At 50.1% G+C, this 27,718-nt stretch overlaps 7 protein-coding genes across 7 annotated transcripts; 3 read left to right on the forward strand and 4 right to left on the reverse strand.

Moving 5' to 3' along the window:
• Positions 1 to 26: 26 nt before the first annotated feature.
• Positions 27 to 1,700, forward strand: P170DRAFT_477509 (glycoside hydrolase family 140 protein; the record flags this gene model as incomplete). The annotated part of the gene is made up of 3 exons (XM_024853479.1): positions 27 to 1,061; positions 1,121 to 1,349; positions 1,432 to 1,700. The coding sequence occupies 3 exons, from the start codon at positions 27 to 29 to the stop codon at positions 1,698 to 1,700; spliced, it is 1,533 nt and encodes a 510-aa protein (XP_024701935.1).
• Positions 1,701 to 1,853: 153 nt separating this feature from the next.
• Positions 1,854 to 3,865, reverse strand: P170DRAFT_477510 (uncharacterized protein; the record flags this gene model as incomplete). The annotated part of the gene is made up of 2 exons (XM_024853480.1): positions 1,854 to 1,864; positions 2,188 to 3,865. The coding sequence occupies 2 exons, from the start codon at positions 3,863 to 3,865 to the stop codon at positions 1,854 to 1,856; spliced, it is 1,689 nt and encodes a 562-aa protein (XP_024701936.1).
• An 857-nt stretch (positions 3,866 to 4,722) lies between these two features.
• On the reverse strand, positions 4,723 to 5,071 carry P170DRAFT_477511 (uncharacterized protein; the record flags this gene model as incomplete). The annotated part of the gene is made up of 2 exons (XM_024853481.1): positions 4,723 to 4,793; positions 4,849 to 5,071. 2 exons carry the CDS (start codon positions 5,069 to 5,071, stop codon positions 4,723 to 4,725), a joined length of 294 nt encoding a protein of 97 aa, XP_024701937.1.
• Positions 5,072 to 8,478: 3,407 nt separating this feature from the next.
• On the forward strand, positions 8,479 to 10,686 carry P170DRAFT_387474 (putative benomyl/methotrexate resistance protein). The gene is made up of 4 exons (XM_024845805.1): positions 8,479 to 9,043; positions 9,101 to 9,202; positions 9,258 to 9,382; positions 9,443 to 10,686. Exons 1-4 carry the CDS (start codon positions 8,919 to 8,921, stop codon positions 10,630 to 10,632), a joined length of 1,542 nt encoding a protein of 513 aa, XP_024701938.1. The 5' UTR covers positions 8,479 to 8,918; the 3' UTR covers positions 10,633 to 10,686.
• Positions 10,687 to 10,781: 95 nt separating this feature from the next.
• Positions 10,782 to 14,800, reverse strand: P170DRAFT_411849 (TPR-like protein). The gene is made up of 5 exons (XM_024846913.1): positions 14,587 to 14,800; positions 13,992 to 14,480; positions 12,901 to 13,927; positions 11,990 to 12,836; positions 10,782 to 11,928 (listed from the first exon to the last, which is right to left on the reverse strand). The coding sequence occupies exons 2-5, from the start codon at positions 14,300 to 14,302 to the stop codon at positions 10,823 to 10,825; spliced, it is 3,291 nt and encodes a 1,096-aa protein (XP_024701939.1). The 5' UTR covers positions 14,303 to 14,480; positions 14,587 to 14,800; the 3' UTR covers positions 10,782 to 10,822.
• An 874-nt stretch (positions 14,801 to 15,674) lies between these two features.
• On the forward strand, positions 15,675 to 17,679 carry P170DRAFT_362565 (RNA-binding protein VTS1; the record flags this gene model as incomplete). The annotated part of the gene is made up of 3 exons (XM_024844530.1): positions 15,675 to 16,179; positions 16,266 to 17,563; positions 17,623 to 17,679. The coding sequence occupies 3 exons, from the start codon at positions 15,675 to 15,677 to the stop codon at positions 17,677 to 17,679; spliced, it is 1,860 nt and encodes a 619-aa protein (XP_024701940.1).
• Positions 17,680 to 18,758: 1,079 nt separating this feature from the next.
• On the reverse strand, positions 18,759 to 21,477 carry P170DRAFT_457176 (patatin-like phospholipase domain-containing protein). The gene is made up of 2 exons (XM_024851698.1): positions 19,842 to 21,477; positions 18,759 to 19,789 (listed from the first exon to the last, which is right to left on the reverse strand). Exons 1-2 carry the CDS (start codon positions 21,279 to 21,281, stop codon positions 19,052 to 19,054), a joined length of 2,178 nt encoding a protein of 725 aa, XP_024701941.1. The 5' UTR covers positions 21,282 to 21,477; the 3' UTR covers positions 18,759 to 19,051.
• Between the last annotated feature and the right edge of the window lie 6,241 nt (positions 21,478 to 27,718).

A 27,718-nucleotide genomic window follows, 5' to 3' on the forward strand; every position in this document is an offset into this window, starting at 1 on the left:
CACCAAGGCATCCTCGCAACATAAACATGAAGTGTATCACCTTAACTACGCTCTACCTCTGTTCTGAACTATCCTACGCATCCTGGTCCCCACCACCCGAATATGCCCTCTACACCTCAGCCAACGGGCACTTCTTCCAGCTATCCGACGGATCGCCATTCTTCTGGCAAGCTGACACAGCATGGACACTCATGACGCGCCTCAATTACACCGAGACCGAACTATACCTAGCAGACCGCGCTTCCAAGGGCTTCAACATCGTCGAAGCTATCGGGCCCTCATCTGACGGTCTCGACGGCCAAAACAGACAGGGCGATTTAGCCTTCATCGATATGGACGTTCACCACCCCAACGAGGCCTACTGGACGTACGTCGACTCAGTAGTCGAACTAGCATGGAAGAGGCACGGAATCCGGGTAGCCCTATTTCCCGCATGGGGGAACTATGTGCATAACAGCGAGAATGTCGCGGGGCCGCTGAACACGAGCAATGCGGGTGTGTTGGGCGAGTTTATCGGGAAAAGGTATCCGTATCTGCCGAAGATCCTATTTGGGGATATCAATCCGACATGGCAGAATAAGACACAGGTTAAGGCAGAATATGCCGATGGTGGTGTTCCCTCTGACTATGAGACTATCGATTGGCTTCCGGTCTATGATGCCCTTGCGGAGGGTATCATTCGAGGCGAAAAGGCTGTTATAAGGAATAGTACGGACAGTGCAGATTACGCGCCGTTAATCAGTCTTCATAATCAGAATCAGTGGTTCAGCGGAGCGCCACTGGCACTGGCAAGCTCAGAGGCCGGGCATCGCAGCTGGTTGACATTCGACATCGCACAGTCCGGTCATAGTGACTATCCTCCTAATCCACCGATCAACTGGTGGAATTGCAGACGCGGGTACGAGACTGTGGAGCTGATGTATGCCGTTGGGGAGACGCGGCCTGGAAAGAAGCGACCGGCCTTGGATAATGAGCCGCACTACGAGGGGAGATATAATAATGCACGCGACTGGTTACCTGTTTGGAATGCAAGTGATGTACGGGTTGGCACATGGCAGACTGTAAGTTTTCATTGCCTGGAGGAACACAGAATGATCTTTAAGTGTTAACGCTGTATCAGGTCTTCTCCGGTGCCGCCGGTGCCGTGTACGGAGCCGATATGGTCTGGCAAATGTATAATCCCTCGTTATCGGAGTCTAATGGTGGTGGGCCTGCAATTCCGTGGTATGAAGCCATCAATCTCCCGGGCTCGGAACAGATACAATTCGTCAAGAAGGCTGTTTTCGATCGTGGAAACAGTAGCTTCTTCGATAGAGTTCCAGCACCTGAGATCATCGTTGGTAACGCAGGTATGTTAGGATTCCCTGTCAAATAAAAAGCAAAATCCAAGTTCAGTCGCAATTGAATTCGGCCGGCTGACAGAAACGCTAGGCGCGAATGACAAGAAAACCAAGGCTCTTCGTGATTCAAACGGGTCATGGATAATGGTCTACACGCCCACTGGAAAGCCATTCTCGATTGATACCAAAGATATTAAGGGCTGTGATGTGAATGCGAGGTGGTATGATCCACTCTCTGGTCACTACATTGAAATGGCATATACGCAATGCGAGAACAACACAACAATTAGGGAGTTCAGGCCACCTAAGGCTGACACTCATGATGACTGGGCGCTTGTCTTGGAGAGTAACATAAGCTAATCTCTCATTAATCTGTTTCTCAACCTTTTTCGTCCTAGGCACAACAAATTTGTTCATTCATTCATTGATTAGGCATCCTATCCATTCATTTTGCTCTTCATTTTGATCCTTTCAGATCGCCGCGGTGGCCCTCGGCTCACTAAATCTCTACAATCACTCTCTCCCTTGTCGATATCAGCCAAAGGAAAGCTATGCCAGTGATTTTCCCAATCTGACATGTCTTTGATTCCAGGCCAAAGCCGCTGGACTACTTCCTCGGCGTTGCTGATTGAATAGTTGTTTGTTCTGTTTCTATCCGGGTGCCTCTCTGCATCGCATTTTGTTGTAACTAAGTCATTTGGCCGATCATTTCGAACGTTTCGCTCCACTTGCCACCATTGGCTGACGGCCAAGATATATTGAGTGATATGATTATCATCTCTTCCGCCATAGCATCGAGTGACTCTTCCACCTGCCATCCTGACTTTCACTTTCTGCAGTGGCCGACCGATATCCTTAGGTTTTCCTGCAGAGATGGCTCGGAAAATAGCGCAAGCCAGGTCCTTGTCCAGAGCACAATTCATGAGCTGGTCTCGGACGTAGCCGTTTTTGATGTACTCGGTGTGCTCGTCTCTGAAACCGCTCCGTAAGGTGCAGTATTTCCTATGGAACTTGTCAAAGCGATCGTCATCGGAGAAATCTGGAGCATCCGTGCCGCGAAGATTTCGATCGGGTGCGTTGAGGCTTAGGTCCAGATCTACTAGACGTGGGATAGACCCCAAAGCCTTGTAGAGAGCTATTTCATTCGCATCGCCCCATGTTCGTTTCAGGCCCAATTTCAAATATTCCAGATGAGGACAGTACTTGGCCAAGCATTTCAGGTCATATTCATTCAAGTGAGGATTGTTTATTGTAAGCCTCCGTAGTGCGGCACCGTGGTGTTTGGCAATGCCGTCCACGTCCAGTCCAGACCTCGAGAACGACACAGTTAAGGACAATAATGGCGGTAAGCGGTCCAAAAATCTTTTTAGGCTTTCCCCACTGACCCAAGCGCTGTCGTGGAGCGTATAACGGATAAAGAGGCTTCGGAGGGAAGGAAATTGGTAGCTTGATCCCATATAGTCCAATGTATCCGCATTAATATTCCCTGTGAGGCCTAGAACTTTCAATTTGGAGAAATCGATGCGTGCTGTCCAGCGCTTTACGAGTTCTCGGTTCGCCGAAATAACAAAACGAAGTCGAAGCGAGTGCAGGGAATTTCGAACGTCCAAAGACTTCGGCGCACTAGGACATACTGTCGTCGGGATAATTCTTGGTTCAAGAAAAATGCGTCTCGCACCACCTCCGCGGCACACATCAATGTGTACCCTGTTCAAGGCTGGCGCTAATACGATTGCGTGGCGCATCGCATGGTCAGCCGGATGGCCTAGCTCAAAGTCGGTTCCTCGTCTCGTATCCACCTTGCAAACAATCCTTATGCTGGTTAGACAGGGCGACGTGATGAGTTTGGTCTCGTAGTCGTCCAGTAATGGAACACTTCGCATACTAAAAGTATACAAATGCAATTTACATCCCGGGAGATTATTGTGCAGTACCTCGAGCAAGCATGGTGGAAACTGAGAGAAGTAGTTATAGACCAAGTGTTTCAACCCGGGAAGCATTTTTATGAATTCTGCCAGGGGCTTCCAGGCAGGGTTGTCGTTGTAGCAGGCATCAGGCTTAGAATAATCAGCACGGGACATGTGTCGCACTGGGTCTGGCTCGTCGCAGACTTCGCCATCCGCTGAAGCAAGTGTTAAACGATCCACGTGGGATATTTTGGACTGTTTCCAGTGATAAGGCCCAAAATCACCATTCTGGGACCTGAGTCCGCGTTCGCGGTAATCATATTCGCTTATGTCGCCGCCAATAATGAGATTTTGGACATACTCCGCGCTGTTATAGTGCTTTAGCAACTTTGAGTACTCTTGCACTGCTATGGATATACGATCCGGCTGAATTCTGTTGTAGTCCCTTATGTCTTTAACTGAGAATCTGATGGTGCGAAACAAAAAGGGCTTCACAGTGGCGAAAAGATTCTTACTGGCGCAGGCCAGAGCAGTGAGGCTTGCCGGGTGAGTTGCATCCAAATATTCCAAGATGAACTGCTGAATTTCATAGGGGAGGGCTTCGAGTTGAGGGGACATGGTTTTATCAAGGCGGAATAGGTATATGAGAATGGTTAAAGGAGGACATATAGGAAAACTCTGAGGTAGTGGGATTCGATGGGAAAACAATCAGGTACGCTAGTGCTAGTGCTCGCGATTCACCCTCATGGATAGAGGTTCCATCTTAGAGTCAAGGAAGATCTAAGACATTATGGTAGTCCTTCAATCCTATTGGCCTCTAGTTCTGATTTGCTCTTTCCGTATTCGGTTAAAGGCACACGTGATCCTTTAGCTAGGTCCGTGCATCCTGGCATTTAAAATTACCAATCATTGAAATTTAACATCATCATCATTTCAAAATTTATTTTAAGACATTCCCGACTCTCGAGGTCACACAAGGCTGGCAACTCTTTTAGACTCGACCTGCACCACTTAAGCAAGACTAACAACTCAAGTACAGCCACGACTGTTTATTAAATACTCAAGAACTAGGAATCATTGCAGTTATCAGATCTTCTTTGCTATTGCCTACATACTAACATCTTTTAGTGTCGCAGTGTGAACTACAAATTACGCCTTACTAACTATAGTTGACCCATTTGGAAAATTTGTAATATGTTATCGTAGCGAGGCATCCGAACACTCAAGGCTAGATGACTCTTTAAGGAGTGAAAAATACTCCCAAGGCATCAATTACCTAGTTATTGTCTGCCCTGATTATCGAGTATTCGTCAAGATGTCCCTAGCTGTTACAAACATATCCACGGACAAACAATCGCTTCAGAATAAATTCGATTCGCTGGTAAAGCGCAAAAAAAGAAAGAAAGAAAGAAAAACAATGGTACAAGACAGGAGGCGAAAATCAGGCTATCAATGATACAGTAGCTCCTTTAATCTCATCCCAGGAAACCTGTAAACAGGTATCCTTTCACGGGAATATCGAACTCGAGTATATCCTTAGTTTTGTCTTTTAGACGCCGGAGCAGAAGCTTTCACATCCTCAGGAAGATATTGCTTCATACATGTCGCCAATCCGTTCTTTTGGCTCTGGCTGAGGTGCTTCACAAGGTTATCAGGGTCGACAGTAACATCGGCGTCGATATTGAGTGCTTTCAGCAGGCCGGTGACGAGGTTGACCACGGGAATATCGTCGGTGCTGATCGCGCTGCGTTGCTGAACCGGGCTGTGAGCGCCAGCCACAACCGTAGTGGCTAGTAGGAGGGTAGAGATGATATTGGAACGCATCGTGTTTAAGAACTACAGAAATCAGTGAGAGTAATGATGGGAATAGTTTACACATACCAACCTTTTGGTGGAAATATTATAGTATGGAAAGAATAGTTCTGTTAAAATTCTGAGATCGTAAATAAAATGAACTTGTGAGAAAAGAAGGTATGGGAGTCTTCCTGATTTAAATATCCTAGTTATTAGCAGGCGAAAGGAGAGTCATGTAGCTCTCTTATTCAGGTCCCGGGGTGATCTACTATACACTCCCAATATGTTTAGTCTGCAGCAAAATATTGGGAAACCGCATGTCTGATTGACTATGATCATCACTTTTTACTACGATGTTGTTATTAGCACAACCCCTTGAAACAGGAGGTTAAAGGCCCCAATTATAGGGACACGGATTAAACTCTACGGATTTTGACACAATTTGCTGCCCAAAATTCGGAACCCGCATTTTAGAACCACAAAAGGCTGCGGGGGATTACATCACTAATGTTACTGGCTTATTTTAAAACTCTTTGGCTAATTTTCAGCCTCTTATCGTTTCAGCAATTTGTCATGGCTTTCTATTTGTTTCTTAACTAGATTATTGGCTGAGGTAGAATATCTGGCATAGCAGAAGCGACGAGATCGCCAGATAGGCACATGCGTGGTACCAGCTCTTTAACAATATGAACTCGCTTGCCATTCATATGCTGGTTTCAAGTACGATCAAACCTGCAGTTCTAATTATCCCTCGATCATTCGTCAATTGCTTCTTTTTTCAAACTTGGCATAAATAAAACCATCGATCAATATGTGACTTTACTGCGGATACTAGAACATTCTCGTAAAAATCAATGAGCGGAGAAATCATTGCAATTGCTGTCAGATACTACATGAGCTTCTTCTTAGGCCTGTCCTCTGATTTTAGCAATTGGAAGAAAGCCTGTATGGATTAGGGCTTATGGGACCACGTGCGGCAACCAGTCCGTGTCCGGTGCAGCATACAAAGATGGTCCGGGCAAAGACAGAATCAAAGAAAGCAATTATCCTTCAGATCTACGCGCTGGGGATTTAAGTTAATTTATCCAGGATGTGCTGGTATAATTATTTATTTGGCAGGGCCAGGTTTCACATTACTACCCCTGAGTCAGTTAACTGGATTTGGGTGAGGTGTTCTTTGCACCTCCAGTATATCCAGTTTGATATGGAGCACATTACAACAGATATGTACCACTCAGTTATATTTCATTATGCAGTGTTTATACTATGTCTGTCTTTTAGTATAAATTGCACTTAATTTTCCTAACTAGGTACATATGAGTTTAGCCCAGTATTTTCTTGGAAAGAAAGCTTATCGCCGGGAAGGAAAGTCACAGTAAGCCACAACGTATGCGTGCCGCAGAAAGTCCATCAAGTTCCTGTAAAGGCGTCCCCGGTTCCATAAGACTTTCAAAATTCAAATTCATCTTTTGCCTTCATTCTATCGAGAGCACTAAGTTAAGAAAAAGAGTTTTCAGGGTCCAACTCGGTGGCGTCTTCCTGGCCCCTGTCTATCTTATAACTAACTCCCACACATTGGTACCTAAAATACCAGAAGATGAAATGACCTATCGTCGGTGTTTTATTTTTCTCAGCTCGGTGTAGTTATGGACTCACTAGGAGATCAGCTAGAAAAAGAAAAATAATGTCAGCAAAGAGCCCCGGCGATAACTACTGAGGCTCCTTCCTCTTAAGGTCTAGTGACCCTACTCGCTAAGATAGATTTGTCTTTGCATTCGGTATGAGAGTATGGGGAAACACCAAAGATAAGGTTGGTTGGAAAGGTAAGTGTCGGGCTTTAAGGGCCTGAGTTTCTGGAATATTCTTCCTGGTACTTTCGGGGACCATTTTTCAGATTACACTGGCCTTTGAGCAGTCATTGATGGCATTTTCAGCTGCATTCTAGCTGAATTTTGCTCAATTGGGTTCTTCACAGCATTAGAATCCTCAGAACGTCTCACGCCAAATCCTTCATTCGATTGGAACCACAACAACAGTTGCAGAGCGCCTTGGCAGAGCACTTTCAATCCTCGGTACTTTGAATATCAGAATTGCCCTCGCATTTGAGTCAACCAGACGATAGGACTTGACTCAAACCCTAGTCCCCTCCATTTCAAATCCGACATCGCCTTCCTTTTCAGATCGTTCTCTCGAAGGTAGGCAGAGATATGGTAACGATATCTCTAATCTCCATAAAGACAAAGTGTATAAGAGGTTGTGCCAACTTCCTTGCTGCTGCGCATACTCCATTCACTCCACCACGGGTTCCTAACGGGCCCATATCCCAACTGAGGTCGCCACAGGGGCACGGTCGAAGTCTTCAAGCGTAGTGCCCGGTGGGCTCAAGGACGGGCTTCGCTTTTCTCGGCCAGCACGAAGCTTATAGACAAAGCTGAAAACCAACGGTTTAGCTTCGTTGTGGCCGGTTATTCTTTTCTGAGGGGCAATTTCTGTAAAATGCTTCTGTAATGCCTCCATATCCATCCTTGCAGATTTTCGCGACGGAGATAGGAGCTTATAGGAGCTCCTCGGCGCTCCTCGGCGCTATGGAATCTCACGTTTGGTCCGTCAATGAACGTCCAGGTTGTGTATTTCCTCTTGAAGTTACCGGGACATAGTTCAACCACTGGTCAGCGCGAAAATGAGTTCACTGATAAAAATCATCAATCCCGACTCCGACTCCGTTTCCTTCGGCAGGAATGCCCCCGCGAGTGTCAACCATCAGGATGAGATGTATGGGAAAGAGACCTATTGGCCAAAGCCGAGCCGTACGAGATGCTTTTGCCTTTCCTGTCATCGGCAACGTGACAATGGCCACGATCTCCATTTCGACTTCCTGAATCGTATAAATTTGACGATCTCGGGATGTTGTACGCTGGTCCACATGAATAGCGTCATCACAGCTATAACATTGCAAGATTGCGTCGCGCGAGCATATCATAGAGTTGGTTTCCAGGAGTAACGGACGGAGAACAGTGGGTTTTACTGAACCCCGATGCAAGCGGCGAGGTTGGCACCAATCATGTCGGAGCGGATTTGTAGTAACGCCCTCTCAAGGCACAGAGTGTGGGTTGGCACGGTGTCACGTCATATTGACAGCGTGGCACTGTGGTGGCTTTGAACGGCAGACGAGAGCCGCTCGGTGATAAATGGTGTTTGCTCCAGTAAATGGGGGGTCGGCGTAGACGCCAGGGCATTTCTGCAGAACCACCGATCGAGGACAGCCGGCGAGGTTGGAGTGGTTTGAATTCTCGAAGGAAGTTAAGAGAAAAGAAAGTGGACTTTTGCTGTTGCCGAAAAGGATCACATGGAGACATGTGACTCGCCGTCATCTGACCTGTAGACAGCCGCTGTTTTGGCTTCAAGTGGATTCGCCCTGTCAATCATCTGTCACTTCTGTCAGTCTGTCAGTCTGTCAGTTCCGTCGGGCAAGTCCCCGGTCCCCGATAGTCGCCGCAATGTTGGATTCTTGTTCTCCGTCTCCATTCCCGCGGACTTGACCGATTGGATAGGCTGGGATTATGCTCTGGAGATCTCCACGGATGGGCTCATTGGGAGATCGGATCCCCGCACGGCGCAATGATGTCGCTAATTAGCTTTGCGACACCGGACTGGCAAATTAAACCTGCCCTGCACGTGCGATTCCGGTTATAGTCCTGATGAACAAGGTTAACCATGACTGCGCAGAACCAAGCTTATCCTGTTCCTTGGGTCAAGGGCTCATGCGTTTCTCGTTTCTATACTCGCCTCTCTAGTATATAAGCAGGGATATGGGAGACATTGAACATTCATCAGTCCCGACTGGGTGTGTTCCATCTGTCTTCTCTCTCAAGCCAACATGAAGCCCTCTTCCTGGCTTCATACCACGGTCGTTGGACAGGCAGTGCAGTATTGCATGTCTCGTCCCGATTCGCCACCGGCCGAAGATGATATTAGCATCGAGTATGCCAAAGAAGAGTCAAGGTGTGTCGGTGTCGTATGAGTTCCTGGTTTCTTCACATTCACTAACTTCATTTCTAGCTCCGAGGACATCACTGTGGTGGATTGGGATGGCCCTGATGATCCAGAGAATCCTCAAAATTGGCCGTCCTTATATAAGGCATGGGTGACAGCCTTGATATCGTTCGTTTCCCAATTCAACTTCCACGCACATAAATTCTGACCATGGCCTTCTCAGGGTCTACTCCTTTGTGGTATACTGCGGCTCCTCCATCGTCGTTCCCAGTTACGAAGGCATCGTAATGCAGTTCGGGACATCGCACCACGTTGTATCCCTCGTGCTCGCCCTCTACGTAATCGGATGTGAGTCCAAACGCCTTTCACTACAAAAATCGTCTATGTCTAACATACCTTCAACCTCAGACGGAGCAGGTCCATTAATCTTCTCCCCAATAAGCGAGGTCGCCTCCATCGGCCGCAACCCACCCTACATCATCTCCTTCACGATTTTTCTCATCATCTCCGTCGTCCTATCTACAATCAACAACTTCCCTGTCATCGTCGTGCTCCGCTTCTTCCAAGGCTTCTTCGGCAGCCCTTGCCTCGCCACTGGCGGCGCCTCCATCCAGGACATCTACTCCTGGAACTCAGTCCCCTACGCCTTCATCGCTTGGGTCAGCTGCATCTACTGCGGCCCAGCCCTCGGGCCTCTCTTCGCCAGCAAAATCGTCGACACCCGCTCCTGGCACTGGCCCTTCTGGGAGATCGCCATGATGGCCGCCCCCATCTGCATCCTCATGGTCTTCCTCCTCCCCGAAACCTACGGCGAGACTATCCTGCTACACCGCGCCCGTCGCCTCCGCCGCCAATCCACAAACTCTCACAACAAACGCACCATCCTCGCCCCCAGCGAGCTCAAACCCATCCCCTTCACCACGCACCTTCGCGAAACCCTCTCCCGCCCCATCGAGATCTGCATCAAAGACCCCGCCATCGGCTTCACCTGCTTCTACACCTCCTTCATCTACGCCATCTACTACTCCTTCTTCGAGGCCTTCAACCTCGTCTACATGAACACCTACCACATGTCCCTCTTCTCCTTCAGCCTTATCTTCGTCTCCATCGTCATCGGCTGCGTCATCGCCGCCGTCCTCTACGCTGCCTACCTCTTCCGCCGGCCCACCTCGCAGCAGGCCCTCGTCGACTCCAACAACCTCGAGGCGTGCCTCTTCCCCGCCCTCCCCGCCGTCTGCTTCACGCCCATCGGCCTGTTCCTGTTCGCCTGGACCGCCCGCGAGTCCATCCACTGGATCGTCCCCACCATCGGCATCGCCCTCTATGCCGGCGGCACCTTCGTCACCTTCCAGGGCATCCTGGTCTACCTGCCGCCGTCGTATCCGCAGTACGTGGCGTCGTTGCTGGCGGGGAATGACTTTGCGAGGTCGGCGACGGCCGCGGTGTTTATCATGGTGACGCCGTATATGTATGAGGATCTGGGGATTAGTAAAGGGGTGACGATTTTGGCGGCGATCTCGACACTCGGCATTTTGGGTATGTTTGTTATTTGGAAATATGGGGCGCGCATGAGGGCGAGGAGTCGGTTTGCAGGGTGATTTGATTTGGAATCTATGGTTTCTTCTTCTGATTCGGTTTGGTCCGCTTTGGCGATTGGGTTGTTGATTGAGTGGTTTTTATATCTAGGAGAGAAAGAAAGATCGCTTGGCGTCCTGGATAAAAGATACAGCATTTGAATTCTTGCATCGCGTTTGAATTCGATTGATCAAGATATAGCACTAGGTTCTTCTATATAACCAGATACTTGGCGGTAACCTCCTGTGCCGATTTCAAATCTCCACTAAGCGCATAAATATTCTGCAAGGCTACAGCCGCCTCACGCGAGAAGTCCTCCACGAAGGGGGTTTTTTCCTGCTCTTGCTCATGCTCCTGCTCCTGCGAAACCTGCACATCCGCCATGGTCACATCGCTGCCGTTCTGCGTTTGTTGAGTCTGTTTCTGCTCCTCGGTCAGAGTTAGGACCTTTTCGTACCCCTCCACAGCTAAATGGGCGATTCCAAGCATATGCCAGACGCGAGCGAAATTGAATTCCATTTCCTGGCGCTCCGAGAAGAGGGTGCCCTTTTGTTCGCGGACTCGGCGGTACTCGTGCATGAACGATAGGCCCTGCATGATGAGGTAGTGTCTGTTCTCGGACTGGCGCTTCAGCGACTGGTGAATATAGCAAAGGCCGATAGAGAGGAGTACGGCGGGGTTTTGGTCGTCGAGATCATACGCGCGGAACAAATAATTCAGGGCCGGGACGAAACTGTTTCCCGAGTAGAGAATGTGCCCGTAGAGCACTAGCAGCGCGACGTCCAGTTCCTCGGCCGGGATGGCTTCTCCGGTATCGTCTCTGGTCGAGAGCGAGGCACGTTCTCGGTATATTGACTCTCGAACGGGTCTAATTGAACGGACATTTCCTCCTTTCTTGGGTAGAGTGAAGTCCATGGCCTTGATCTGACGCAGCATGAATTTCATATTAGGCGAGGAGTGGAATAAGGATCGGTGAGGATCCCCGCTGAGGCGACTGAGCATGCTGAAGAGACGATACGTGTCGGTGACAAACTGGTATTCTTTGATAAACCAGCGCGCCTCGCTCGCTAGGGTTTCTTCGTCTTGCGCTCGTAACGCACAGGTAAACCAACAGACATGAATCTGACGGGTGTTCTCCTTCGAGTGGTACCAAATGCTAGCCTCGGCAGCTGCGGCAAGCATATCATATGCTTCGTCGACCTCATTCTGACTGGTCACCACGAGCGCATATTGAAGGAATAGATCGAGCCATTCCTCGAAAGATATACCATGGTAGTCTGTAGGAATTGGCCCTAGCGCGTCTTCCTCAGGATCGTTCCCTAAACATGAAGGTCAGCAATCTTTTTTCGGGTGGGTTCTATGGGGATTGACGCAATATACCCAAAGTTTCCTGGAGACGACCTGCCATCTCTTGCATCTCATCAATGAACGATCGGCTCTTAGATTTGTTGGCCTTCTTTCGTGCTGCTTTTGAGTAACCCAAAAAGGCGGTGCCTCGGATCATTGGGTAGAAGATTCGATTGGACCGGAACTCGCGCAACAAAGCGTCTGCAATGTCCAACCAGTCCTCTATTGCTTCGACGTGACCATCTTTCACATGGGGTTGTAGCTGCAGGAGTTTGGAATAGAGATACTTGACATTCTCCGTTCTGTTGCCATCCTCGGGTCGTTCTTTTGTCGTCGGAGCCGTCGGAGCCGTCGTCAAGGCTGGTCCTGCTGGCGCTTCCTCTTCCTCCTCCTCGGAAGGTCGGGGCGCAATTGGCCTGAAGGTCATCGCCTCTGGTCCCAATTCCGCCGTTTTAAATTCCATTGCCAGGTTTTCGAGTCTTGTGTCTTTTCTCCGTCGATTACTTCTGCTCTCCTGTCTTCCAAGCAACACCGCCTCACTAACGTATTTGAGGGCCCGTTCAGTCATATCAATGCTCTCGTACAGCTTTGCTAACTGTACACGCGACTCGATGTTTCTCGGGTCATATTCCGCGACAGTGAGAAAGCAATTTTCCGCCTCGTCAAACCGTTCTAACTGCGCACAGCAATCTCCCATGGCCAGGAAGAAACTAACATCCGCGTGTTCATTGGTTTGCTGGAGAGGCAGATAGAATCGGAGAGCATCTTCAAGCAGGCCCACTTCCTTCATTGCATCTGCAACTTCTCGAAACAAGTCGCCATAATCAAAAAGTCGGGCTCCTTCCGAAGTATCTTCGGGGTTTAGCCATTCAAAATGATGCTGTCCGAATGCGTTAGACAAGAAAAACATTCCCAAACCATCTCCGTCCTTCTAGTGAACTCACCAATGCTTCATCCTTGTGCTCATATCCCATCTTTAAGCGAAACAGCCCGAGCTTGATCCGCAGTTCCAGTGGAAGGCCTAGCCCGTACGAGTCCCGCGGCCACTGACCCGGCATGTATCCATTTGTTTTGATACGTCGGGGAGAATCGTCAGCATCCCATTCCCGGTCATCCTCGTCAAATCGCTCCCACATGCTATCACCCCTACGCCCAAGAAGCCATCTGCAGACCGCCTTCAGGGATTTCAATCCTTTAGCATGCTCGCCTACATAACCATAAAGCTCGGCAAAGATATTCGCATCGGACCAGGAGAATTCTGGGGCCGTTGTTGGGTCCAAGGATGTCAGGTATTTGACGCTTTTGGACCAGTGATCCACGGCTTTTTGGACTTCGTTGCTATCGATATATGTTTCGGCGATATGTCGAAGAGCTCTGATATTATGAGGGAGATCTCTGAGGATTCTTTCGTATTCTGTGGCAGCCCGTTTATTGTGGCCTAGCTCCCGATACACTGCGGCTCGCTGGAAACGCGCGTTGTAGTTCCTAGGGTTGATCTCGAGAACACGGCTATAGCAGTAGATGACGTCGTTTAGTGCCATGAACCGCTCCTCTCCAGCCCGATCCAGGATCATCTTTGCGACTTTCGCCCAGACTGTAGGATCCCTAGGACGTGTGTGGGCACCACTGAACAGTGCCGTCAACGCCTTGTCTTTTTGGCCCTGCGCCAGGAAGATCTCTGACAGCAAAGAATGGGCAGCAAACATCTCTGGATTGATTTGAATCGCCTGCTTGGTCAGAACAACGGCCCGATCATAGTCACCGTCAATGAATGCTGCGGTCGCCTCGGAATGAAGCATCTTAAATTCCGGACTGGGTTCCAGGGGTTTGCGGGGCCCTCTTTTGATGCCTTTACCGCCTCTTGCACCGTACCGACCAGAAAATGGTCCGGTGCCTCGCCGCCGACGGCGTCGTCTTCCAGGATCCGAGTCATCGTCCCCTTCTTCCGGCCCATCAGATAACCCCTCTTCCCTATGTTGACCGTCAGCCAAACACGATAAGGAAAAAAAAAAAAGCAGGTGTGAGGAAGACATACTCTGAACTCTCCTGCGAGGAATATTCATAATTGCCGTCTTCATCTGAGTCATCAAGATGAGGATACGCTTCTTCAGCATATTGATGAATCTCGTCATCCTCGTCGAGCGATTGATCTGGGAGCTGCGAGGCACTCGCGGAAAATAAGTCTTTGTAAAGACGGGGATCAATCACCGAATGGAGAGAAGCCTCGGCCTGCGCCGGTTGCTGGGCTCCTTGCCATGGATAATGGATGGATTCATCGAGGTCAGGATAAGCCTGCTCCTCGGAGGGATAATGAGGATCCAGATGATCTGGGTCGGGATAGTCCATTTTTTTTTCTGAGTCTGAGGGGGATATGGAATCATCCACCGGTATCAATGACGTTGCGCAATCTTTCTCGTGTCCACCAATACATGGAAACGGAGATTTTGGGGAATTACGGCGCAAGCTGACTAGTGTGGCGCTGGGGTTGAAATAACACTAGACATCCCTCGAAAGTAGACAATGTCTATGGGCATGGATTAGAAAATGGTTCCATTGTTTTAACAGCAACGACAAGAAGAACAGAAAAAAACAAAAGAAGAAAAGAAAAGAAAAAAGGCAGGCAAATGTACGTTTAGTTATTCATAGAACCTCTTAATAAGCGCCCAGCCGACACTAGGCTAACGCGACCGCTGCAGGGCGAGAAGCTCGACAGGATATGTTCCAGCTGTCAGATTGAACCGAGTCGCAGGATCAGAGGGAGAATTCAAAAAAAGTCCCCGAGTAGACCGCAATAAAAAGTCGACAGAGGGCAATTCAGCGATCGCACGAACTGGCGTAACCCAGCCAACACTGAGAAGGACGGGAGAGAAGAGAAGAGAAGACAAAAGCCGCGGCGAGAAAAAGCGCCAGTCCAGTGACCTGCAGCACCCAAACGGCAAAGCGTCCTTTCGCTTCCCACTCTTTCCCTTCCCTTCGCCTCGCTCTCCTCTTCTTCTCTTCCTCTTCCCTCGCCTTCCATCCCCCCGTCATCTCTTCCGTCCTGCCCTTTTCTTACTTTCCTTTCTTTCTGTTTTTTGATGCTCAAGACTCCTGCTTGCTGTGTTTGACACACTACTGCAGTTGACCCTTGACATCCTTTCGTTTTAGAGAAAGTTAAAGAAGATCAAAAGAAAAAGAAAAAAAAAAAAGAGGCCAGAACCCACAATTTCCCTAATATATCCGTTGTCGCTCCGCTCTGTCCACTTGAATCCACTACCTCTTCGACAACGAAAAATCGTTTGATGCTCCTTCGGTTCGAATCTTTTTCCAGATTCTCGATCCAGGTAGTGCAGCCACTGGACTGGTCTGTGCCCCAATCGTCAATTGCCTAGAGCCGTTGCGCGTTGGTTTCCTTTCCACATCCTCGCAAAAAAAAACAACACCAAGGGAGGAAATTTCTGTCTCCGTCCTTAGAGAGACACGTTTCCCCTGTTCGGTCTTGGTTTCCTGCCATCTCGAACGGCCCTTCGACCGTCTCGTCCACGACAAGAGTGTCCTCTCTCGGATCAAGGCTCGCCTCGTTTTATACGCAAACTCAGCCGGTGCTGCAGGTGCTTTGCAGTAATATTTCTCTTTCTGTATCTATTGTACATCGAAGCCTTGTGTAAAGCAATCGTCCGAAGCGCCTTCTCTCGACCCCCTCTCTGTCCGAATAACCCATCTTCACTCCTTGCTCTCCATGGCTAGCCATATTATTGGAAACCGCAACAGCACCCCGGAAGCCTCCAAGTCGACTCTCCGTCCTCCTTCCTCGTCTCGGAACCTCGGATCGCACCAACTGCGAGCCTCCGCCGATATGTCGGGCTTTCCGTCCCCTCTCTCTTCTCGAAGCATCCGCCCGGCGTCGGAGGTGTATTATAATCATCAGCAGTCGCAGACTCCCAACAACGCGGAGGACCCCTTGGATCGTGCGGCCCAGCAGTGGCTGGCCGACATCGATCAGTACGAAACTACACTGGAGGAAATGGCCGCTGCCACCTTGGATCAGGACTTCAAGGACGAGCTGAGTGCCATTGAGCAATGGTTCCGCGTGCTCAGCGAGGCGGAAAGAACGGCTGCACTGTACGCTCTGCTCCAGCAGACCACGCAGGTGCAGATCCGCTTCTTCATCCAGGTTCTCCAGCAAATGTCCAAGAGCCATCCTATGTCGGGATTATTATCGCCGGCTAACTTTGGCGAAAAGGGTACGTCAGGCATCGCATGGAGATCTACTCCATTTTTTTCGCTATTCTGTGAAGAAACGTGTTACTAACTCTGTTGGGTCGGACAGATGCCATGTCAAATCGCTTGAATGATGCGATGGCCAAGTTGAATGTGGACAGTTCTCGCAACTCGCTGGGACGTCCTCCTCCCTCTCCCGGTGCCAAGCGTAACTCAGGACTCGACTCCTCCACGATCAACGCCATGTTCCCCGATGCCGCCGCCGCGATTGCCAAGAAAAAGGCCGAGTTCACTCAGCAGACCGGCAACGCCCCTCCTTCGAACCGGAACAGCGCTGTTTTTGGCGACCGGACTTCTTTCGTTGCTCCTACCATCTCTGCTCCGGACAGCAACACGGACAATCTGGGACAGGCCCCCGTATCTCCGTGGGCCCAGCGAGGCGCCGAGCCTCAACCTCCGATTGCTCGACCCAAGTCGTCCTCCGGTCAGCAGCCTATGGGCCAGTTCAGCCAGGCCTCGAGCCTGCGTTCTCCCCTGCCCACCCAGACTGCCACCATCCCTGCTCCGGACATCGACGCGCCGTTGCTGTCCCCGTATAACGTTGGAAATGCCAGCTGGGCTTCCATGACCAACACCCCGATGACGGCGACTTTTGGCCAGCAGGCGCAGCAGCAGCCTCAGCAGCAGAACTCGCAGGCCGACATGGTGGCAAATGCCACTGCGATGAAACTGGCCGCATTGTCGACTGTGAACAACCGCATCGCGTTGGACGATGCTCGCAAATACCGTCGTGCCCGCTCCAATGACGGACAGGGCAAAAACTCCAACGCCAACTCCAACCTCAACCCCCACATGTCCCAAGGTGGCCTTGCCAGCCCGGGCCTCCCGGGTCCGAACCAACTCGTTGCGGGCCAACTTCTCAACCCCCAGCAATTGGCTGCTTTGCAGGCGCAGCAGCAGGCCGCTATGGCTGGCCGACGTTCGCGTCCGACCTCCCCCGGCATCGCCATGCAAGGTGGCTCGCTGGGACCGATGGGATTCACGTCTCCGCAGAACAACGGGTTCTTGGCGGCTTATGACCCCAACAACCCTCTGATGGGCAACGGACTAAGTACTCTCGGAATGGGACAGTTTGGACTGGGTGGTCACGAAGGCTATCTCTCGGACCACTCGGAGGTCACCCGGGGTCGATCCCCGCGTGGTCGCCGTGGCAGCTCCAAGCCGCCAGAGGATCCGACTGACCCCAGCCTGCTGAAGGACATTCCCAGCTGGCTGCGGTCTCTCCGTCTGCACAAGTACACGGAGAACCTGAAGGACCTGAAATGGACTGATTTGGTCGAGCTCGACGATAAGGCACTGGAGCAGCGCGGAGTCAACGCACTGGGCGCCAGAAACAAGATGCTCAAGGTACGTGAGAACGCAACATATAGAACTGGAATTATCCCTGCTAACTATAGAATCAACAGGTCTTTGAGCAGGTCAGAGAAGCCAAGACTGATGGCAAGCTGGACAACATCGCATAATGGAGGTGCTCACCTCTATTACTTCTTCGTTTCTTACAGCAAACAAAATTCTGTCTACGCATTAATTTGACTAGATTGAGATTGGGCAAAAGTGGCAGGATCCGATTTGTTCTCCTATCAAAAAAGCCAAAACGTCCTTATTTACGGATTTATGGGGAGAGTGTTTATCTATTAACCGATTCGCGACTTGGTTTGGCCACCTATTACATTTGGATGAATAACTGACCCTTTGTGTTTTTGTGTATGTATCTGTCTGATGTTTCCTCTTTTTCTTCCAGATGAACTGCGCTCGAAGGATATTTTCCCGATCAGTTCGTTCTGTCTCTTCATGTTCTCATTTTGTTTCCATTTACACGTTCTTTTCTCTTCTCTTGGTCTTGGACATGCATGTTTGGGAGACCCGGTTGTGTCTCAAATGATTGTGATGTCAAGGAAAACGGTTATGACGGATTGATGGATTGAAAGTCTTCAAGATGGATGTTAATGCTGAGTACATTATTGAATAATTGATGAATGATCCCGACCATGGGAGTCCAACATGTGTTTTTTATGTGTTCGAATATTTTTTTGGTTGTTTGAATTTTCTGTCTTGTAACATTCAAACAGTCTGTTGTCTTGAGCAGTCAATAAGATATCCAGCTATAAAAGCATGCAACAAGATCATGAGACTTCTATCCTGCTATGTTTTCGCTGGGACAATGCATTTCACTCCATCGCAGATAAACTGACTGCTAGGTCATATCAATTTTTGTCCACTGGATCTGATACTCAGTAGCGCTATCTGAACTAAGAGTGGTATATATATATATGGGCTCGAAGAACGAACCAGACTCAGCTATGATGTGCTCGTGAGGTTGCTTGAGTTAGTAATAGTGGTGGGTGGAATTATCATGATATCGGGCTATATATAGGCAGCGTCTGGAATCATGGTGTTCAATTTCTATATCGGGGACATTTCATTTTTGTCACTATATTTATTCCCCTGTCCTGCAGTATTGATATAATGACTATGATCGATCGTTATACTTCAATTAGGAAGGATATGTGATCAGTGGATGGTCAAATATATAACACAGCTTGATGTGACTAGATATATATTATATGGCTTCGCTTGTATTTGCGGCTCAAAAGATAAAGGTATCCTAATGTGCAAAACAGTGTAACAATACTAATAATGTACAGAAAAATAAGCAAGTAACCGATGCAAACAGCCGTCTCCGAGGTATATATCGGAGCAACCTTACCCACTCTAGCAAGTGTATGCCACGGCGATTCAACCAACCAGTTACCGACTTAGCCCAATCATCATAATTACAAGTCTGGCTAACAATAAGGCAGCGATAAGGATTATAAGAATAGAACGAGGAAAACCTCACTGCATCTTCCGCATATCATCCTCAGCATACATATCGGAGTCATCGAAGAAGACCGCCGACTGCCGCCTCATTTCCTGGAAGATATTGTTGGAGTTATGACGATGGGTATCAAGCCGGGACGAGTCACGAGAGGAAGCGACAGACGAGCCTGGGTCTGCGCTCGAGTGGTCCGAGGCATCGAGGACGAACTGCTGTGGATCATCTTTGTAGTAGTCAGATTGGTCCTGGTCCTCGGCTAGAGAGCCATCGAGGCGCGAAGAGATACTGTCGACAGGGCGGCGGCGACGGCGAGGAGATACAACGCGACCTGCTGCGCCGGCGGGAGCAAATTCCTTGAGACCGGCAGTGATGGCGGTTTCGATCTTGAGTCGGTTCTTGGCGAACTGGATCTTTGGGAAGGCGCTGAGTTGGCCGACGCGGAGCATGCGGTCCAGGCGCTCGGGGCTAGGGTCCGAGAGGATGTAGTAGAAGTCGGAGGCTATGGTCTTGGGCCAGATGGTGACGGTGCCACTGAACTTTTGGAGCCAGATCTCACTCCAGTCTTGGCCCAGGGGTCGGGGCAGGAGCTCGAGATGGCGGAGGACTCGGAGCCATTTGTTCATGTCTAGCTTGATGTATTGTTCGATGGCGGATCCGAGAAATCCTCCACGCCATCCGCGACCTTTGCGATGAGTGACGGGCCGACCGACCGTTCCTCGAGAATTGAAGAAGAAAAGGTTGATGTGAGGGTTGACCTGGACGGCACGTTAGAATCAGGGTGCTAGAGAAAAGGCATTCAAGACTTACTTGCGAGACGATTGTAAAATTGACATTGAAGTGTAGGTTCAGTGCCTTGACGGGAATATCCGTCCGCAAGCTGCCATCCTTCCACTTGTGACCGAACGAGTAGGGAGCGAGTGTGCCATCGCGCTTTTTCGTCATAAGAACGACGGGGTTCAAGATCCCGGGAACTGCTGCAGAGGCAAGCATGGCGCTCCATATGACACAGTCCGGGGAAGTGAGATAGTTTGCTAGAATGGTAGGCGAATGAGGGTCGGATGGCACACACGATACATTCAGGATCCGTCCCGTTCGTTCGTAGGCCTCGCGAAATGTGGTCGAGCCTCTGCAGAACCAGCTACCCTCACGCGCCCAGTCGACGGCATCGAAACGGGCACCGGTCCGCCACCAACGCCACAACCACGTCGTGAACCCTTCATGACAGGCCTTTATGCGATGAGCCAAGGCAGGCACAAGCAGCTCCTTCAGTTCCTCGTCGGTTCTAGTAGCCACCAGGGCGGCGACCAGAGCGCCGCCCGAGGTCCCGGTGATTATCTGAGGCAGCACACCGTTATCCAAAAGCGCTCTGACAACGCCAAAATGATAATATGCAAAAGTGGCACCCCCGGACAAGCAGAGGGCGGTACGCCCAAAATTGGTATCCAAATGTCTAAAATGATGAAACTTGTCTTCGCTGCTGATTTGCTTGTTACCTGCAACCAAATCAATGCATGTCTTCACTTCGTCGATGTATTCTTGGACCAGATCTTTGGTTCCTGAGTAGGACTCGCTGTAAAGTCGCGGGTTCTCGACACCGGCGAAGTTGTTCTTGACGCACGCCTCCAGCAGCGTGCACAACTCCTCCACGGCGGTCGTCTCGGTCGAACCAGAACCATCCTCCTTGCGTTCTTGTTCAACCAAACTCCTCACGCTCTTCAGCTGTGTAACCAGTTTGTTTATCGTGAGATGGTCGTAGTATGCATATTCGTCTATTTCCTTCCACGCTTGGTTCCCGAGATGATCATCGAGGGCCTGTGCAGCGTTCAACCAATCGCCGTAGTTCGTCTGCGCCGACAGCTGCCGGCGAAGCGATTCCCTCTTGCCTCTCCAGGACACCCATTGTTCATATAGGAAGATGTACAGGCGGGTCAAGGTGTAGCCGAACCCCAGAAAGATGATCCAGCCAAACACGATGAAGAGAAAGGGCCACTTCAACACAGTGTACAGCACCCCCTCTCGCGTCTCATCCTTGCTGCGTCTTGGTTTGCCCCGTCGGCCTCTACTCTTCCGGACACGTTGGTAGATGGGGCGCCAGTCGTTGAGAGCGACCAGCGGGTCAGCCTCGTTGCCATTCAGCGCATTCTCGAATTGCCGCAGGTCGTCGGGATCAATAAACTGGCGGTCGTAATCCGGCAGAGAGCTGGGATCATAGATCTTCCCCGTTGCCGACTTGTCCGCCGATGTCATTGTTGGGGATCATTCATGATGAGAAAACCTAGGGGAATCAGAGGATGGGCGACAGGGAAGGGATCCTGCCAGGCAATGATGAAATGACATCGACGTCAGACTGTCACACCGCCACACCACCACACCGCATTCAGCCACAGTGGCTTGTGCTGAGGTAATCGGATCAGGCGCCAAGGCAACAAAGTGCCAAGCCGCCAGTCCCGATGGGGGAAGCCGTGGCTCGACCCCGCCTTGACCAAAACGGTCCGAGAGGGAAGAACCATGGGTCCTGTCCGACATGGGTTTAATCTCCTCTTCAACCGGACCAAATACGATCATGGTGCCTGTCATCAAGGGGTTCAACCGTTGAAGGTTTCATCCCTTCTCATTTCCGTTCTCTAACACAGTCTCTCACCCCCTCCCCACATCAATCTCAACAGAATCCAGTCCCATAGACGATACAATGCAGGTAACCTGCATCCGCAGTGGCCAGGTCGGGTCGAATCAGACCATACTGCATGACTTTGCATCCCGGCTGTGGTCTATCACATTGCCTCAGAGATTTTCACTCTCTCATCTGCACCTGATACGAAACCCAATTTTGCAACGATCTGAGCAAATCCCCCTTTCAGTACCACCCACCCTCTCTCGCTCCGTCAATCCGATCGGTTCTGTTACCATCTGCCCCCAAGAGTTGCCCTGAATGGTCCGTGGGATTGATAGATCGACATTGCAGAGAGGGAAGCTTGCACATCCTTGCCCAGATGACCCATGATCATCGGATACGGTGCGCCACGAAGGGCATTACATAACAGCAGATGATGTACCGTACATACGCGTCGCTTCCAAAATCCGGGGGGCATGGGAATGTGTATTGTGCACGCACAAGGGATCAGCTGGAAAACACTCCGTTCGGTGTGTCTGTCTGCGGACTGTCGATGGGTGGCATCCGAGATAGACAGACCCGTCGTAAGCAGGACTACGCATGAGATTCCGCGACGTTTTCTGCTCCAGTCCCTGCTGCATCCGATGACCGGCCCATACTGAGAGGGTCCTGCACATCGGACGTATGTACTGTACCTTCAGACCGGGGCTGATCCTTCAGGACACGAGTCCGGAGTGAGATAGTGCCGCCCACCACCCGGAACGAGAGCCGTCCTCACCCGCAGGCACCTGGGCGACATTAGCGGGCCAAATCTCAATTCCCCCGATATTAAACCAGTAGTCTGTACGACCTTCCACGGAGGAGATAAAGGCTGAGCCGACGGACAAGGGAGGGTGATTGGAAGGGCGGTGACCGCGACCAAGCCTCTTATAGTATCAAGCATTGCGGGGTAAAAAGAAGTCGCCATATAATCCGTGCAATCGCCCCGATAGAAGGGTTACATCCAGAGTCCCATTCCACCGCACAGGATTCGGATAGTTTGGCCGGCGCACTCGACGAGCTAGCCCAAATACATGCAGTGGTTTCTCCCGCCGGCGGGCGCTGGAATCACTCCAGAATCCCTCGTGGTGACTGGCAGTAACTAATAAATTGGCCGGATCCACTCCAATGCGAGTATCTGCTGAGCTCCTCCGTAGAGGGGCTGGGAGAAGGACAGACAGAGGCGAACAATGATTTGCAGCTCATCACTGATAGTCGCAAGTTGGTCTTTGCGTCCGTCAAATCATTCCGACCGACGAGGTTGGCGTTCTTGGGGTCATCCCGGACTAATTGACCTCCTGCATCACTAGTTTATTACACATAACTATGGATTGGATTTAGCCCGGATCCTGTCAAGCACCTCATCATGCCACGGCTTGCGGAAAAAGAAAAGAAAAAAAAAACGCAACAAAGAGACCGACCGACTGACCTGTCCGACCGAGCGCAGATTTGCTTTTTTTTGAGGGTGTGTATGTCTCCATATCGCCATCGAAAAACATCAAGTTTCCTGTCCATGGGTCGACGCTCCCTTCTGTAACGATAACAATGTAAACTCCACCGCTATCAGAGCCAAGCCGACGGAAGAGGCAATGTAAATGACGAGCCTGGAGGCGAATTTTGCCTTTTTGTTTGCGCGATAGCCGCTCGTTTCATCATCCGGCCTGAACCTTGGGACCGTTGTTAACGTTCAACCAGACATGACTCGGTCGTGGTACGCTGATAGTAAATATTGGAGGGAGTACATACTCGCAATCCTACGACTGAACGACGACTGAACGGTCGAGTTCCAGATCCAGAGCCCTGCATGCGAGCTAACGAGACGAAGATTGAGCCGTCTCGTCTTTGAGACTCGAGCACTCGAGTCCTCGAGAAGGATCAATCGGCCCTGCTCTCGCTGAAACCACAACTCCTACCCCAACTTGTGATCTCACCCGGGCCATGTTCTTCCACATTCTGCCGGATGCATGACGATCGGTGATTTTGGTCCGTGTGCCGGGCCAAACCTTTCTTGGCGGGCTGTTGAGGACATTTTTGCCATCGTCCGTACTGTACCTCCAGAGCATCTATCGCCCTGCTCTGTACGCTGGACGTGACCAACCGATGGAAGTATACAATGTACTCACGCGGGATGACAAAAAAAAGGACACATGTCTGCCTTGATTGGCCCAGCAGCGACCAACCTTGCGGATCCACCGCTGATCATTCGAGCGGTTGACTGCAGTGGAGACTTCGTCTTTTATTTTTCCTTTTTTCCCTTCCTCTTTTTCAACGCAAACCTCGCCAGTCGTCAGATCCCCAGTTCCACTTGTCCGTGGGCAATGTCGTCGCCTAGGCCAAAATACGGTCAACAATTCCATCATTTTCCATCTCATCTTCGCCTCTTCGATGGATTTGACACACAGTAGTATCTCATCCTAGCCCGTGAACACCCGCACTAACTCGTAGATCAGATGTCATACTCCGTAGACCGACAATCATGCGCATCACCGATGCCATCATTCTCCGGAGGAGGACCCATCTCCATCTCCATATCTGATTTTTTTTTTCTCCGTAGTAGTCCCTTTCACGTATCACGATCCACGATTGTCGTTGGTCGATGTCTTGACTTTCTCCCAAACCCATCGTGACCACACATACGGGCGTAACCATTCCTTCCTGCAGCATCACTCGGTTCAAGAACTACTAACTCCAAACAGCCTTTTCGCCAAGAACCATCCTCCTCCTTCTCTCCTCCCTACTCTGCACAGCGTAAACAATAATCTTGGGTTCCTACCCCCTTGCCCCCGCCGTCCGGAAAGGTGTGAGACACGACTGTGCCAAGATTGCACAAAAACAGGAACCTTGGGGAGAGGTTAGGGGAATGGGAAAAACGGTCCTCCAGGCCTTTACTTGCGTCCGGACAAGTTGGACTGAACTGGACCGGACGGAGGAACTGGATTGGGTTGTTTTGGTTTTTCTCAGCTCCCCTTGCGTCGCTCGGCATATCGAATCAACGGGTTTGATATTAGCTGCCAAGGTAGAGTTCTGCCAAGGTAGAGTTTTCTAGTATCTTCTTACTCCTGGCATAAGGAATGCGCATGGAGATCGAAAGCCATGCATATCTTGTCTGGCCTTTGTACGTTTCCGGGAACCTGTGAGTCAATGTCCTACATGTAGGTTGTATACTACATAACTACGTATGTACGGAGGAGATAATGCCCGTCTAGACTTTCGGTATGGTTCGGTTCGCCTTGTAATGGTAACCAGCCCTGTATAGATAACGGGACGAGAAAAAAAAAGGGTCCCGAAAGGAGGAGGGGCAGGAGATGAAAGAGGAAAAATGAGATAATGAAGAAAAGAGGGTGTTTGGTTTGGCGACGGCAATGTTCCGAAAAAGAAAAAGAAAAGGAAAATAAAATCAAATAAAAGCAAGGCATGTGTATTGTGGTTTGAAACATCCCGCTCGAATCTGAGATGTTACTGGCCTCACCTGGGTAACCCTCGTTGCGACGAACCAACCGTTTTGTGTGGTGGTTTATCGACGAGGCTTCGGTCACGCCTCATCACCACACAAACCGAGGGCCCATGGACGTCATTTTACTCATCGCACCCGCACGACGGACCAATACCGTTGAGAAGATCGAGGGTGCCCGGGGCGATCACAAGAACGTGGGCCGCTGGATGGAGAGAGGACGTTGCTACGGAGGAGAGAGACAGAGAAAGCGCGCGGGTGAGGAAAAATAGGGGGGTGGATTGGAACCATGGGTCGAATGACGTTAATATGTCTGAGGAGGGGTGGAAGGAACAAAATGTGGTGTGATGATTCGATTCATCGGGATGGAGCCTGGAAAGCGGTGTGACTCGACATTGACAGCGGGAGAGGCAGGCGGGTTAAGTGGGAAGGTCGACGGGAGGCCGTAATTTTGCCTACTCCGGGAGGAGGTGAGGCCTTTTCTGGATATCTCGGATGGCCAACTCTAATATGGATATCGCACGGTACTAGTCCCATGAGTCAAAGGGGTTCGTTGATGACACGATCACCTCTTTGCGGTCGTCGAAAGGCTGAGGTCATTTGATACCAAAGCGACGAGAAACTAAAAATTTAGGGCCCTCCACTTGAGCCTCCAGCGAATGCCCAAGGTCAGTGCGAGAAGCACACGGGAGGTGGTGGCCGTTGATACGTTCGATGTCGAGCTTCCATCTGATTGCTGGTTGACGATTGATAGTGAAAAGCGAGATGCAGGGCGTCCTTTTCGTACGACCCGGCATCGGACGCAGAAGGGCTGGAGTCTTCTTCCGAGTTTCAAGATCGGCGCACTGATCCTTCGACCAATTCATACGATGCAGAACGGATCGGTTCCCCTAATTAAAGCGAAGCGCCTACTGTGCATCGCATGTACGGTCTTTTTGATCAGAAGGTCCAGAAAATACCGTCTTCGGTACCATCCTTCCTCCCCCTTTCTTTTCTTTTTCTCCCTCCATTTCTTATTTTACCACGCATCTCTCTAGAGTCTGTCCAGTAAAGCGTCATGCAGGCGGCCAGGACGGCGCCGTGATTGGCTGGAGGCGCATGTACTTGAATGTCCGCCTGGGCGCTATCAGCTGCACGCTAGCGGCGGCGCTCCAATCAGCGCGCGTATCGCCGGACGGGGAGCCACCCTCGGCGCCGTAAAAAAGGCGGGGCCATTCAGCACGGGTCATCCACCCATGAGTCGGCGGTGCTGCTCATTCCGTTCCCCCCCTCCTTCCTCTCCTCCCCCTCCAAACAAAAAAACCTTCGCACCCGACCTGCATCGTGTGGCTACGCTCCAAACATTTTTGGTCGCTGCTGATCAGCTCGTCTGCCGTCATGGTGGAGGCTTCCGACTGACCACTTGCCCTCGTATGGGTGTTCTTTCGCTTTCACCAGACGACTCCGTCCCGGTTACTATAATTATTATTGCATAACACTTAGATAGTAGTCGCGCCGTGGTTAGTGTGCCATCAAGGATGGAAGTCAGGTCAAGGGTCGGCGATCGGGATACCCGCTCTCGAGGGACTCGGAAACTTTGGCTCCACTTTTATTTAATTTTTTTTTTTTCTTTTTCTTCCCTGTCTTGAGCCGAAGAATGCCACTTTCTGGGCAGCGCATTGTTTTGATATGACAATCCGGCTGGGGGAGCTGAAACCGACAGATATGTCGACGAGGGATGGATGACCAGATTCGCAAATATTCGTCAACCGCGAACCAATCTTGCTTTGCACTGTACATACATACTCCGATACCCCTCCGTGCAATAGAGTTTCTGGAGTAGAAGGTTATCAGGCCTTCTCCAATGGTTCAGTCGATACCGATAAGAGCGTCGTACGGACGGCAGAAATCGACGAACTAAATCCGGACGAGCGTTTCCAAGAGGTTGCCACCATCGTTTTAGGAGTCCTGTAGGTAGTATTCGACGGAGTAACGTACAGAGTGTACAGAGTAAGCATACGGAGTTCTTGGGAGGCAGTCCGGAGTATGGGGAAAGTGTGGTTTTTTTTTTTTTTTTTCTTTACGGACTTTGATTTTTTTCCTTTCATTATTCGATCATCGATATCATCATTTTAAAATAATCATCTGCAATGACAAAGGAGGGCAAAAAAAAAAAAAAAGGGCGTACATTATTAGACCGGCCAAACCGTGGTACCCGCCGTGGTATTGTACCGTACGTTATGCATGTACGTACTTCGACTACGCCCGGTGCAGCGGCTCTCCGACCAACAGAAGGCGATAACAGGGAACCATACTACTCGGATGGATTATATTAGATGATAATAATAATCATACAGGGAAAAAAAATTTATCTTATTATAATAGTATCGTCCTGCCGCCTCGACTCCCTTTTTTTTCCTTCTTGTCTCTCTGAGTCCTATTCAGTCGATTTTATCTCAATTTACATCGGTTGCCTGGTACTTTTATCTCCGAGGCAGAGAGAAACTTTCTGCTTGATTTTCTTTTTTTCCATTTTTGCTTTCCCCCCTGTCCTTTATTTTATTTTATTTTTTTTTTATAGAGGGCCTGTCATTGCTGCTGACG

Source organism: Aspergillus steynii, assembly GCF_002849105.1.
Source record: "Aspergillus steynii IBT 23096 chromosome Unknown P170scaffold_6, whole genome shotgun sequence".
NCBI classification, from domain to species: domain Eukaryota; kingdom Fungi; phylum Ascomycota; class Eurotiomycetes; order Eurotiales; family Aspergillaceae; genus Aspergillus; species Aspergillus steynii.